The 13,332-nt window shown below is 38.3% G+C and overlaps 1 protein-coding gene across 1 annotated transcript; it reads right to left on the minus strand.

The window, feature by feature from the left end:
- Nucleotides 1-6,937: 6,937 nt before the first annotated feature.
- LOC113884270 (olfactory receptor 5D18-like) lies at nt 6,938-7,879 on the minus strand. Its single transcript, XM_027528670.1, has one exon. It carries the CDS (start codon nt 7,877-7,879, stop codon nt 6,938-6,940), a length of 942 nt encoding a protein of 313 aa, XP_027384471.1.
- Nucleotides 7,880-13,332: the final 5,453 nt, after the last annotated feature.

Genomic DNA, 13,332 nt, shown 5'->3' on the forward strand with positions numbered 1-13,332 from the left:
ACACTTGCAGGCTATTTCCTCCATTTGGAGACCCCTGGCCTTCCTGCCTGTTACCCTCTCACAATGAACATTAGGGTACACGTGTCTCTTTCAATTCTGGTTTCCTCAGTGTGTATGCCCAGCAGTGATATTGCTGGATCATAAGGCAGGTCTATTCCCAGTTTTTTAAGAAATCTCCACACTGTTCTCCATAGTGGCTGTACTAGTTTGCATTCCCACCAACAGTGAAAGAGGGTTCCCTTTTCTTCACATCCTCTCCAGCATTTATTGCTTGTAGACTTTTGGATCGCAGCCATTCTGACTGGCGTGAAATGGTACCTCATAGTGGTTTTGATTTGCATTTCTCTGATAATGAGTGATGTTGAGCATCTTTTCATGTGTTTGTTAGCCATCTGTATGTCTTCTTTGGAGAAATGTCTATTTAGTTCTTTGGCCCATTTTTTTTTTTTTAATTTAATTTTTAAACTTTACATAATGGGTCGGGCCTGGTTAGTACTTGGATGGGAGGCCCATTTTTTGATTGGGTCATTTATTTTTCTGGAACTGAGCTGTAGGAGTTGCTTATATATTTTTGAGAGTAGTTGTTTGTCAGTTGCTTCATTTGCTATTATTTTCTCCCATTCTGAAGGCTATCTTTTCACCTTGCTTATAGTTTCCTTTGTTGTGCAGAAACTTTTAAGTTTAATTAGGTCCCACTTGTTTATTTTTGCTTTTATTTCCAATATTCTGGGAGGTGGGTCATAGAGGATCCTGCAGATGAATGGATAAGAAAGCTATGGTACATATACACAATGGAGTATTACTCAGCCATTAAAAAGAATACATTTGAATCAGTTCTAATGAGGTGGATGAAACTGGAGCCTATTATACAGAGTGAGTAAGCCAGAAAGAAAAACACCAATACAGTATACTAACGCATATATATGGAATTTAGAAAGATGGTAACAATAACCCTGTATACGAGACAGCAAAAGAGACACTGATGTATAGAACAGTCTTTTGGACTCTGTGGGAGAGGGAGAAGGTGGGATGATTTGGGAGAATGGCGTTGAAACATGTATAATATCATATATGAAACGAGTCACCAGTCCAGGCTCAATGCACGATACTGGATGCTTGGGGCTGGTGCACTGGGACGACCCATAGGGATGGTATGGGGAGGGAGGAGGGAGGAGGGTTCAGGATGGGGAACACATGTATACCTGTGGCGGATTCATTTTGATATATGGCAAAACCAATACAATATTGTAAAGTTAAAAAATAAAATAAAGAGAAAAATCAAGCTGCTGATTACTTATAGAAAGAAGTCGTTCTTAACCAGGAGAGATTATAACCCCATGGGACATTTAGCAATTTTTGATATTGTTGATAGGCACAATAGGGAACGTTGCTACTGACATCTAGTGGACCGACTAGTCAGCTGTTTCTGACTGAGACCCCATGGACTGTAAGCCTGACAGGCTTCTTTGTCCATGGACTTCTCCAGACAACAATACTGGAGTGGATAGCCATTCCTGTCTCCAGGGGAGTTTCCTGACCCAGAGATTGAACCCGGGTCTCCTGCATCACAGGCAGATTCTTTACCCTCTGAGCCACCAGGGAACCCCCCTGGACAGATGAGATGCTGCTAAATAGTCTACAAGGTACAGAACAGCATCTCCCTCCCCAACCCATCCTCCACACACACTCACAACACATGAAAAGACCAACATATAATTTGGTCAAAATGTCAATAGTATCAAATGTGAGAAAATTGCTATAGAGAGACATCTACAAATCCCTTTGGCACAAGGACAAAGTAATCCCCCTTCTGTTTGATCCAGAGGTGGTTCACATGTCTGTGTTCCTCCTGGAACAGTTCCGAGGACCCCTCAGCACCACTCCCAGCCTCAGAGTGACTGTCAGGAGACTTTCCCTGCTGTATTTCCCAGGTTCCGTGGATGTAGTTAAACTGAGGGAGGAGGAGGGGGGAAGAGGAGAGGAATCAAGCATTCCTCCCTGTTGGCTCACACTCTTTCCCTTTTACACTGATAGCTGTTACAAGATATTCGGCTCTGCAGATTGAGTTGTTCCCATTTCCTGTCGAGATTGTTTCTCAGCACAAAAAGTGAAAATATTTTCAAAAAGGAGTGCTCAAAATTTGGACATTTCTTAAAATACTCTATAAATACAGACTAACTACAGATTTTTAAAAATATGTCTAATGTCACTACCCTCTTTTACAATTCTCCCCCCTCTCATACATGGCTACTAATGTTACCCTTATGAGAAGATAAATAAACAAGCCTCCAGACCCCAGGAAATACAGTTCAGTCCATTCCCCCCAAAACAAGGTATAGTCCAACTAAGCTGTGAGATAGAACTTGCTTCCTGTTTGTGAAGATGCTATGAGGGAAAATGTTACATGCTTTACATTTTTATGTGTTTGTATCCCTGGAGCTCGTATTTCTTAAGCTTCCAAACTAATCATTGATCTCTGTGGGACATCAACAAGACTCAAGCAAACAACATCATCTTGGGACTCAAATAATTAATGAGTTGTATGAGATGCAGTCAGAGGGGAAAAGCTATTTAAAGCTGGTTCACATACATGCCAAGTCTCTTCACTCATGTCTGACTTTTTGTGACTCTATGGACCATAGCCCACCAGGCTCCTATGTCCATGGGATTCTCCAGGCAAGAATACAGGAGTGGGTTGCCATGCTCTCCTCCAGGGGCTCTTCCTGACCCAGGGACTGAACCTGTGTTTCCTGAATTGCAGGTGGATTCTTTATCCACTGAGCCACCTGGAAAGACCCAAGTTGGTACATGTTATTACGGTTCAACACAATTCTTTTCAGATGTCATGATGAACTACGGAGCATTTTTTTTGCTGTGTTCAAACAATGTCCTCTGAACCAGGGATTATGTTGCCATTATGAAATATGTGGATAAGTCTTATAAACTGTGCCAGTCTTACACTTAGAGCTCCTTTCTGGAGGACATAGAGTTTGATGTCACAATAGCATTCTGCTGAATACCAGAAAGGGATGGAAATAATCATCCACTTTTGTTGAGAATAATAGCAATTGCTCACATTTGCTGATCACTTTGTATGTGTTGTGTACTCTTCTGAATACAACCACCCACAACTTTCATCTTTATAAAAATAAGTGAGATGATTATAGCTATAAAAGTAAGTGAGATGATTACAGGTATGCAGCATCTAAGATGACTTAGACCTCAACAGCTGTAACTTGCACAAAGTCATAAATGAAATCACTGACAGAATGAGCTCATATGCTGCTCCTTGTTTTTTGCCATCTGGCCCTGTGTTAGGAAGAGCAGAGCCACTGATGGTGCTGGAAACCATGCTCCCTGCTCAACACAGAGACTGTTTAATGGGTCTACTTGAAGGATCTCTCCCAAGTCGCTTCTTATCTGACTGCATAACCTCTCCTTAAACCAACAGTGCTCAAAGGAGAGTCTGCTGTGTGTGCCCTTGAATATACCAAAGATTCAAGAATTCCAAGTAATTTCATTTTTCAGAAGCAAGGATTCATCTTATTCATTTGTGTATTACCCAAATTATCCCAATTAGAAAAGCAAAAACAAAATCCTAAAACTTAAAACATAAGAGCACTGTGAAGTACTGCTTTCCAGAAAGCCTAACATTATCTATAATCAAGATTTTGCCAATCCTTGACATGACTTCTTGTTTCTCTCTGGTTTATATATATCTTTTTTTTTTCCTCAAAAAATAAGGACTTTAGACATACATTTTAGACCATACAGTAATGTTTTGAAATTAGTGGGTTGATGATTATAATATATCTATTTAGTATCTATTTTTGTTGTTGTTATTCTTAGTATGCCCTGAAAATATTGCCAGTTTTAAAATGCATCTCTCTGAGGGAGAGAATTCCATTACAGAAAGAGTAAAAAGACATCTATAAAGAACAGCATTGGCAGTGATGTTTTACATCATCTGGGCAAAACACTCAGAGGAACTCTCTGCTTACCTATTTGTCTAAGTCTTAAAGGCAGGGCAGGTATTTTTTTAAGTAATTTAAACTTATAATTTAATTTTATTTAATGATCATTTTAATAAAATTTATAATAAAATTTTGAAGTTGTTAGTTTTTGATGAATTACATTTATACAAACAAGATACAATACTTTTATTAAAGTATTGTATCAAAAGATTCAATGACATTAACAAGTTAAATTGTCTAAACTTTTTAATTGCACATTTTAATCAAGTTGCATTTAAGAAAAGCTGATATACTTAGTTGCTATATGATAAGACTTGAGAAGGTCTTTATGGTACTGTCAGAAATTAAGAAGGTCAGTGGTTTTAAAGACAGCATAACAAGCTACTCCAAAACACTAGCTTAGAAAAAAAAAAAAAAAAAAACAGCTGCTTATTGCATGGATCACTATTATATGGGTCAGTAAGGTCAGTGCCCTCATCTGATCTTGACATGGCTGATCTTGGCTGGTGTCCTTACATGTACTTTATCAACTTTGCAGTCTAGGTGATCTAAGAAGACCTCACACTCCAGTCAGGAGGTTGCTAAATGCTATGTCATGGAATAGGGGTGTAAGGCATATTGTTCATTATCCAGTAGGCTAGCCTGTGCTTATTCACATGGCAGCTTTTTTAAGAGACTATGCAAATTCCAAGAGATTATGAGAAAGCCATAGGGCCATCAGAGGCTTGAAGATGGCACAATCTCTCTTCAGCTACCATCAGTCAAAGCTAGTCACAAAGTAGTCTACATTCAGAACATGAAGAAATTGATTCCACCATTAATCAGAAGAGTAAGAAAGGGCGTGGATACCTGGATAACTGAAGAATTGGAATCATGTTGAAAACTACCATATTGGACAGAAATCATCTTAAAAGATATAAGGTCCAAAATTTCAGTCTTCAGCACAATTAGAAGGCAATCTAATTTTAATGCATTACTTTAAAAAATTTGAGGAAAGATCATTGTGAGAAATTGGCTGAAGTATTTGTGTCATTCCTATTCCAGCACAAATTCTGACAGATTTTATTCCCATTTACATTTAATGCTCTCAAATATTATGAGTGTTTAGATCTTTTGAAAAGTAGACATTGCAGAATTTATCTAGACATATTGAGTAGAGAGAATAGTGTACAAATTATTCAAGCAAAAGTAAGCTATTAATGTTAGGTGAAGTGAAAGTCGCTCAGTTGTGTCTGACTCTTTGCGACCCCATGGACTATACAGTCCACGGAATTCTCCAGACCAGAACACTGGAAGACTTGGTATTTCTTTTATTCAATATGTTTTCATTTGGCTACACTAGATCTTAGTTGCAGCACATAGAGTCTTTCAGTTGAAGCACAAGGAGTCTAGTTCCCTGACCAGAGATCAAAGCCAGGATTCCTGAATGGGGAGTGCAGACTCTTAGCTTTTGGACCACAAGGAAAGTCCAAAGATCTGGTATTTCTAATTTGCGAGATTGAATAGGTCTGGATGCTAGTGACTACCTTCTTCTCGTATGTTGAATATGGTCATATAGGCAACTGGTTTTCAACACCTAGGGCAACTCCAAGTACTGTTTTTTTTAAAGCTATGAGTTTAGTTGAGAGGGTTTCCCTTGTGGCTCAACTGGTAAAGGATCCGCATGCAATGTGGAAGACCTCGGTTCAATCCCTGGGTTGGGAAGATTCCCTGGAAAAGGGAAAGGCTACCCACTCCAGTATTCTGGCCTGGAGAATTCTCTGGACTAGTCCATGGGGTCACAAAGAATAAGACACAACTGAGCAACTTTCACTTTCACTTTCTTTAGTTGAGAAGGACACAGACATTTTATTCAGGGGGGGGAAAAAAGAATTGATAATGTTTTTGATGTCTTCATAGGCAGAATAATAGCTTGAAATGCATATTAGGCAGGTACTTACCATGCTTCCTTTCTGTATGTAAAATTTTCTGAGATCTGGTCTACCATTTTTTAACTCTCTTGTGGACTCTATCACTGGAGAAGGAAATGGCAACCCACTCCAGTATTCTTGCCTGGAAAATCCCATGTATAGAGGATCCTGGTAGACTAGAGTCCACGGGGTTGCAAAAGAATTGGACAGAACTGAATGACACAACAGCAATCATAGCTGGTTATGTTGCCACACTGGAGCTTTTTTGAAAACACACTCAGAATATAGACCATGTCTTATCAACTTTCATTCATGCCAAGTAACCTGTATATACAATACAACAAAAATATTCAAATATGCAAACACAGTATTTATTCAATTAAAAAAAATCATTGTTGTATCACTGACTTAGTATTGCAGTCTGACCTCCTTGTTTCTCAGTCTTTAGTCTCCTGGATAAAATTCCTATGTTGAAATATGTCTCCTAAAACTCTTTCTGTTATCCAAACCAGAGTACATAATGCCTATTTTATAAAAGTATCTTTCTTAAGGACTTGAAAAGTTTCCTCTGAAACCTTCTAGTATACTTACTGTTTTCTCTCTTATACAATTTCCACTTTTTAAAGTGCCCTACTATCATCACTGAATTTTCATTACTTGAAGGATGAACATTATGTCTTAACTGCTATTTGTACTTTTTGTAAGAGGAATCCATGTTATTATTGAGAGCCTAGTCTATCATAGGTATTAAAAAAGGAGGATGAAATTAACAATTATTAAGATTACACAAGTATACCACATGATATTTATGTCTTTTAACCTTTGTAATCAGATTATTTTGTCTAAAATTTTAGATGAAAAAGATTTGAAAGATTGCTAACATTTTTTCCAGTAAGTAAGAGAGAAAGTCAAGTTTAGTACAGTTAAGAAAAATACCATGTACTTTCTATTTTACGTATTAACACTTCATTAATAATAAATTTATTTTTATCAACCAACCTTTGCAGACACAGTTTATTTACATATCAAGAGCAAAATCTTTCAGAATAATGCTTAGTACGAAAACACTTTAGAGTCCATGATCTTGGAGACTGTGTCCTTGACATCCTTATTTCTCAGACTGTAGATCAGGGGATTCAACATGGGGATGACCACCGTGTAAAACACAGATGCCACTTTGACTGTGTGCCTGGAGTTTTTGGAGTTGGGCACACAGTAGAGGAAGAGGATGGTGCCATGGAAGATGCTGATGGAGGTCAGGTGGGAGGCACAGGTGGAGAAGGCTTTGTGACGACCACAGGCTGAACACATTTTGAGGATGGTGACAACAATAAACACATAAGACAGGAGAACGATGACGAGTGTGCTGACCTCATTAAAGGTGGCAAAAATGAAAAGCAGCAACTGGTTGAGATAAGTATCAGAGCAAGAGAGGGAAAGCAGGGAGGATAACTCACAGAAGAAGTGATCGATTGTGTTGAAACCTTGAAATGATAATTTGATAACAGTACAGGTGAGTATCAAGGAACAAGCTACTCCCCAAGCATAAGATCCAACCACTAATGTGGCACAGAGTCTCGGGGACATGGCCACCACGTAGAGCAGAGGGTCGCAGATGGCCACAAAACGGTCATAGGCCATCACAGCTAATAAAAAGGACTCAGTCACCACAAAGGTACAAAAGAAAAAGAATTGTATTACACAGCCTACAAATGAAATGGTTCTGTCTTCTACCATGAGGTTCACCATGGTCTTGGGAGCAATGATGGAGGAATAACAAAAGTCCACAAAGGAGAGGTGGCTGAGGAAAAAGTACATGGGAGTGTGCAGTTTGGGGTTAATTTTGATGATTACAATCATACCAAGATTCCCTACCACAGTGACACTGTAGATGGCCAGGAATGTCAAGAAGAGGGGGACTTGCAACTCTGGGTAATTGGAGAAGCCCAGGAGAGTGAACGTGGCCCCACTTTTATTTCTCTCTGATAGAAACATGGTTTCTGTTTGTCAGAATCTGAATCAGTCCTAGAAAGAAAAATATTAAGGGAAATAAGGATGTATGACATTTGGTTAACTACTCCTTACCAAAGCTGAAAGATGAAGCAAAGTGTCTCTGTTAGAATCTATGTATTTTCTATGTATGCTATGCTAAATGTCTAAAATTTTCAAAAATGACAAACTTTTAAACTTTTTATTTAAGTAAAGTTATAATTATCGAACTTTCTTAGTTCTCAATTTTAATTTTTAATATTTCAAAGTAAAAAGATGGGTTCAAGTCACTTGGGATTATTTTAAATGAAATCCTCAAATAATACTTTCAGATTTTCTTGAACATTATAATTTCATAAAATATTAATTTACCCTAGTACCAGAGCTACTTGTTTCAGTTCTATAACTAATAGCAAAAGTGATAAACTTCTAAACAAATTAAATTTTGTATTGTATGTTCAGAATGTGACATTAAAAATGACACCCCTAACACTTTATATTTTTCTCTTTACTATTAATTCCATATAGCACTTTAGTACTTGTTTTGCTTCTGGATCAGTAAACTTTTTTTTTTCAAAATAAATTATAATTTTTCACAGAGCGTATTTCTCAACCAAGCAAGTCCAGGTTATCAATCCCCCATCATTGTTTGAGGAATAATAATATTTAAAAATAATAAATATAATCTAGTCTAGCTACTTACTCTAGAGATGGCAAAGCATAAGATGGAAATTTTTGACTTTCCCTGTACCATGCAAATAAGGCCCAATCTACACATCTATGACATGAACCCTGATCCAGGCTCCCAGCAATTACTCATTTGTCTACAGTAATCTTGATCCAGGTCCAGATGCTATTTTCTTTATTTATTATCATACTAATTTATGACAAACTGGAGACTTTGGGAATGTGCCTGATGAAAGTATTCATATCACAGAGCTATACTAGAATGCATCAAGGAAAGAAATTTGAGAAAAATATTCTCTCAGAAAGAATAGCTATCCTTATTAAAGATTCTGACTTAGAAATGTCCAGTTCTTGGCCTTTCTCTCTCTTTTTTCTCCCTTCAAGGTGCATAGGATATTTATTCTGTCCCTATGTTACCTGTAAAGGAGAAAGATTAAACACTTGAGGTAGCATTGTACTATGGAGACATTTCATGAGAAAAAAAAGTAATATAAAATAATTTTATTTCTTTAATTGGTGACCAATACCTCTAAGATCCTATTGAACCAGAACCAGAACCAGGAGCTCTTTCTCTATCATTTCTGGTAGTTCTCTCTAGTTCCACAACTCAAGAAACTGATTTCAGATGGCCAGCAATGAAGAGATCAGATCATATGCAAAACAAAGAACTCAAGATCCCTATCTCTTCCTAAACTCATAAATTTGAGTATTCAAGACAGCCTATCACAAAGCTGGATGTTCTAGATATAATTAATTTATAATGTTTGGAAGTTGAGATGTGCATGCACAGTGAGGAAATACGTTTGCAGCTTTCATTCTTACATCTGAAATGGAACCAGTCCCCCAGCAGCATTTAGGAACCCCCCAAAAACTGTGGGTTCCTTTTGTTGTTGTCATTGATTCAGTTTTTTGCAAGTAAAAGCACCACTATAGCATATGCCTGTGTGTAGTCCATGGGGTCGCTAAGAGTCAGACATGACTGAGCAACTTCACTTTCACTTTTCACTTTCCTGCATTGGAGAAGGTAATGGCAACTCACTCCAGTGTTCTTGCCTGGAGAATCCCAGGAATGGGGGAGTCTGGTGGGCTGCTGTCTATGGGGTCATACAGAGTCAGACACGGCTGAAGCGACTTAGCAGCAGCAGCAGCAGCAAGGTGTTTAAACTTCATTTTATTTTATTTATTTATTTTTGATATGGACAATTTTTAAAGTCTCTATTGAATTTGCAACAATACTGCTTCTGTTTTATGTTTTGTTTTTTTGGCCATGAGGCACGTGGGACTACAATTCTCTGACCAGGGATCAAATCTGCACTCCTGCATTGGTCAACTTCTATCCACTGAGTTACCAGGGAATTTCCTAAACACTCATTTTAAACTAATGTTACTTTTGATATAGGTTCCCTACATTTTTTTCCCTATTTTGTTGTAATATTTAGTCTTAGAGCCACTTTATAATCTTAAGTAAAAATGGTCCTATTTTCCTTTTTTCATTATAGAGTTTGTTTGATCTCGCTCTCTTTTTTAAAATACTTGTCCTTTCTACTTTGACTGCAACTTCAAACATTTGTAGTAGCAAGACAATGCACATTCCCCAGATTCTCAGAACTCTCCTAACCCCACATTCCAGGCATCTCTTGTTTAAGGAGCTGTTATTCAGGGGCTAGGACTTCCTAGGAGGCTCCATGGCAAAGAATCCTCCTGCTTGAGGATGCAGGAGTCACAGAAAACCTCGGCTTGATCCCTGGGTTGGAAAGATCTCCTGGAGGAGGAAATGGCAGCCTGGTTCAGTAGTCTTCCCAGGATAATCCCATGGTCAGAGGAGCCTGGCACAGCATCATACAGGACTGAAGCACTGAGCACCCACACACACTCACTCAGGAGCTCAGCTGAGCCAGCTTTAATAAAGAGTTCTGTAGGCTAAGTGCAGTTCCTCTTCCTTGAAACCTCAGAAAGGCAATTTTCAATGACTACATAATTCTCAAGAATGTCTATATTGAAATGGTAAATTTCTACTCCACACTTTTTTCCATAGATTCCCAATATTGAAATTAATATTAATCTGTCTTTAGAGTCTAATTCATACCTGCTGATGTTGAAAGAAGGATCTGCCCTATTTGGAAGTAATGGATATATTCTTATATGCAGAGTCACAGCCTTTGGGGCATAAACCCTAGAGACTATCTGTTGCCTCATTCTCTTAAAACCATTAAATAAACATTTATAATTAATCACCATTCTCTGATGCAATTTCTGTGTCCCAGAAAAACTAAAACATTGTTAGGGGCATTTGATATGAAAATTTATATGTTAAAGTTACTCCTTTCAGACTTTTCATCACTCCAATACTTTTTTACAGTTATCAAATGTATGTAATTATTTTGTATGCAGGTCAGGAAGCAACAGTTAGAACTGGACATGGAACAACAGACTGGTTCCAAATAGGAAAAGGAGTACGTCAAGGCTGTATAAGGTCACCCTGCTTATTTAACTTATACACAGAGTACATCATGAGAAACGCTGGGCTGGAAGAAACACAAGCTGGAATCAAGATTGTCCGGAGAAATATTAATAACCTCAGATATGCAGATGACACCACCCTTATGGCAGAAAGTGAAGAGGAACTCAAAAGCCTCTTGATGAAAGTGAAAGTGGAGAGGGAAAAAGTTGGTTTACAGTTCAACATTTAGAAAACGAAGATCATGGTATCTGGTCCCATCACTTTATGGGAAATAGATGGGGAAACAGTGGAACAGTGTCAGACTTTATTTTTTTAGGTCCCAAAATCACTGCAGATGGTGACTGCAGCCATCAAATTAAAAGACACTTACTCCTTGGAAGAAAAGTTACGACCAACCTAGATAGCATATTCAAAAGCAGAGACAATGGAGTATTACTCAGCCATTAAAAAGAATACATTTGAATCAGTTCTAATGAGGTGGATGAAACTGGAGCCTATTATACAGAGTGAAGTAAGCCAGAAGGAAAAACACCAATACAGTGTATTAACGCATATATATGGAATTTAGAAAGATGGTAACGATAACCCTGTATACGAGACAGCAAAAGAGACACTGACGTATAGAACAGTCTTATGGACTCTGTGGGAGAGGGAGAGGGTGGGAAGATTTGGGAGAATGGCATTGAAACATGTAAAAATATCATGTATGAAATGAGATGCCAGTCCAGGTTCAATGCACGATACTGGATGCTTGGGGCTGGTGCACTGGGATGACCCAGAGGGATGGTGTGGGGAGGGAGGAGGGAGGGAGGTTCAGGATGGGGAACACATGTATACCCGTGGTGGATTCATTTTGATGTTTGGCAGAACTAATACAATTATGTAAAGTTTGAGAATAGAATAAAATTAATTAAAAAAAAAAAAAAAAGCAGAGACATTACTTTGCCAACAAAGGTCTGTTTAGTCAAGGCTATGGTTTTTCCAGTGGTCATGTATGGATGTGAGAGTTGGACTGTGAAGAAAGCTGAGCACCGAAGAATTGATGCTTTTGAACTGTGGTGTTGGAGAAGACTCTTGAGAGTCCCTTGGACTGCAAGGTGATCCAACCAGTCCATTCTGAAGGAGATCAGCCCTAGGATTTCTTTGGAGGGAATGATGCTAAAGCTGAAACTCCAGTACTTTGGCCAACTCATGTGAAGAGCTGACTCATTGGAAAAGACTCTGATGCTGGGAGGGATTGGGGGCAGGAGGAGAAGGTGACGACAGAGGATGAGATGGCTGGATGGCATCACTGACTCGATGGACATGAGTCTGAGTGAACTCCGGGAGTTGATGATGGACAGGGAGCCCTGGCGTGCTGCGATTCATGGGGTCGCAAAGAGTCGGACCCGACTGAGTGACTAAACTGAACTGAATTATAGAAGTCAACATTATCAAATATTAATTGAATGACTACAATATGCCAAGCATAACCCTCTTCTTCCAAACTTTCACTATAACCAAATGGGAGTAGAATGAAGAATTCTTCATGATTTATTTATTTTTTGATATGGAAGATTTTACTTAGATAAATATGTACCCGGCCTTTAACCACAAATCTCAACTCTATTTATGCAAGGGGCATGACAACACATTTCTACAAAAGGGATCACACATCAGTATTCACAGAAGCTTTATTTACTGTTTCCCAAAGGTGGAAATAACCCAAATATCAATAAGATTTGATAAGCAGGTAGTAATATAGTTTTACAATGGAATACTACACAGAAATAGAAAAGAATGAATATCTGATATCATGATTTATTGAGTTAAAGCAGAAATATTTACAAACTTAAATATTAAGTTAGGAAAATGATCTAGTCCCTTTTAAATATCTCTTTTATTACATCACCACATCCACTCCATTAACTACTTTTAGATATTGAAATAGCACATATTTCTTGAAAAAAAAAAAACCCATGAACTATAGAATTTTAATAATAAAAAAATAGCACTCTAGAAATAATTGTTATCAATTCAACTACATTGGAAATCTTGCTTTCAACTTTAAAGAAATGTGACTGATATTACCTGACTGCTGCTGCTGATCCTGCTAAGTTACTTCAGTCGTGTCTGACTCTGTGCGACCCCATAGACAGCAGCCCACCAGGCTCCCCTGTCCCTGGGATTCTCCAGGCAAGAAGACTGGAGTGGGTTGCCATTTCCTTCCCCAAGGCATGAAAGCAAAAAGTGAAAGTGAAGTCGCTCAGTCATGTCCGACTCTTAGTGACCTCATGGACTGCAGCCCACCAGGCTCCTCTGTCCATGGGAT

Source organism: Bos indicus x Bos taurus, chromosome 26 (genome assembly GCF_003369695.1).
Source record: "Bos indicus x Bos taurus breed Angus x Brahman F1 hybrid chromosome 26, Bos_hybrid_MaternalHap_v2.0, whole genome shotgun sequence".
In the NCBI taxonomy this organism is placed as follows: domain Eukaryota; kingdom Metazoa; phylum Chordata; class Mammalia; order Artiodactyla; family Bovidae; genus Bos; species Bos indicus x Bos taurus.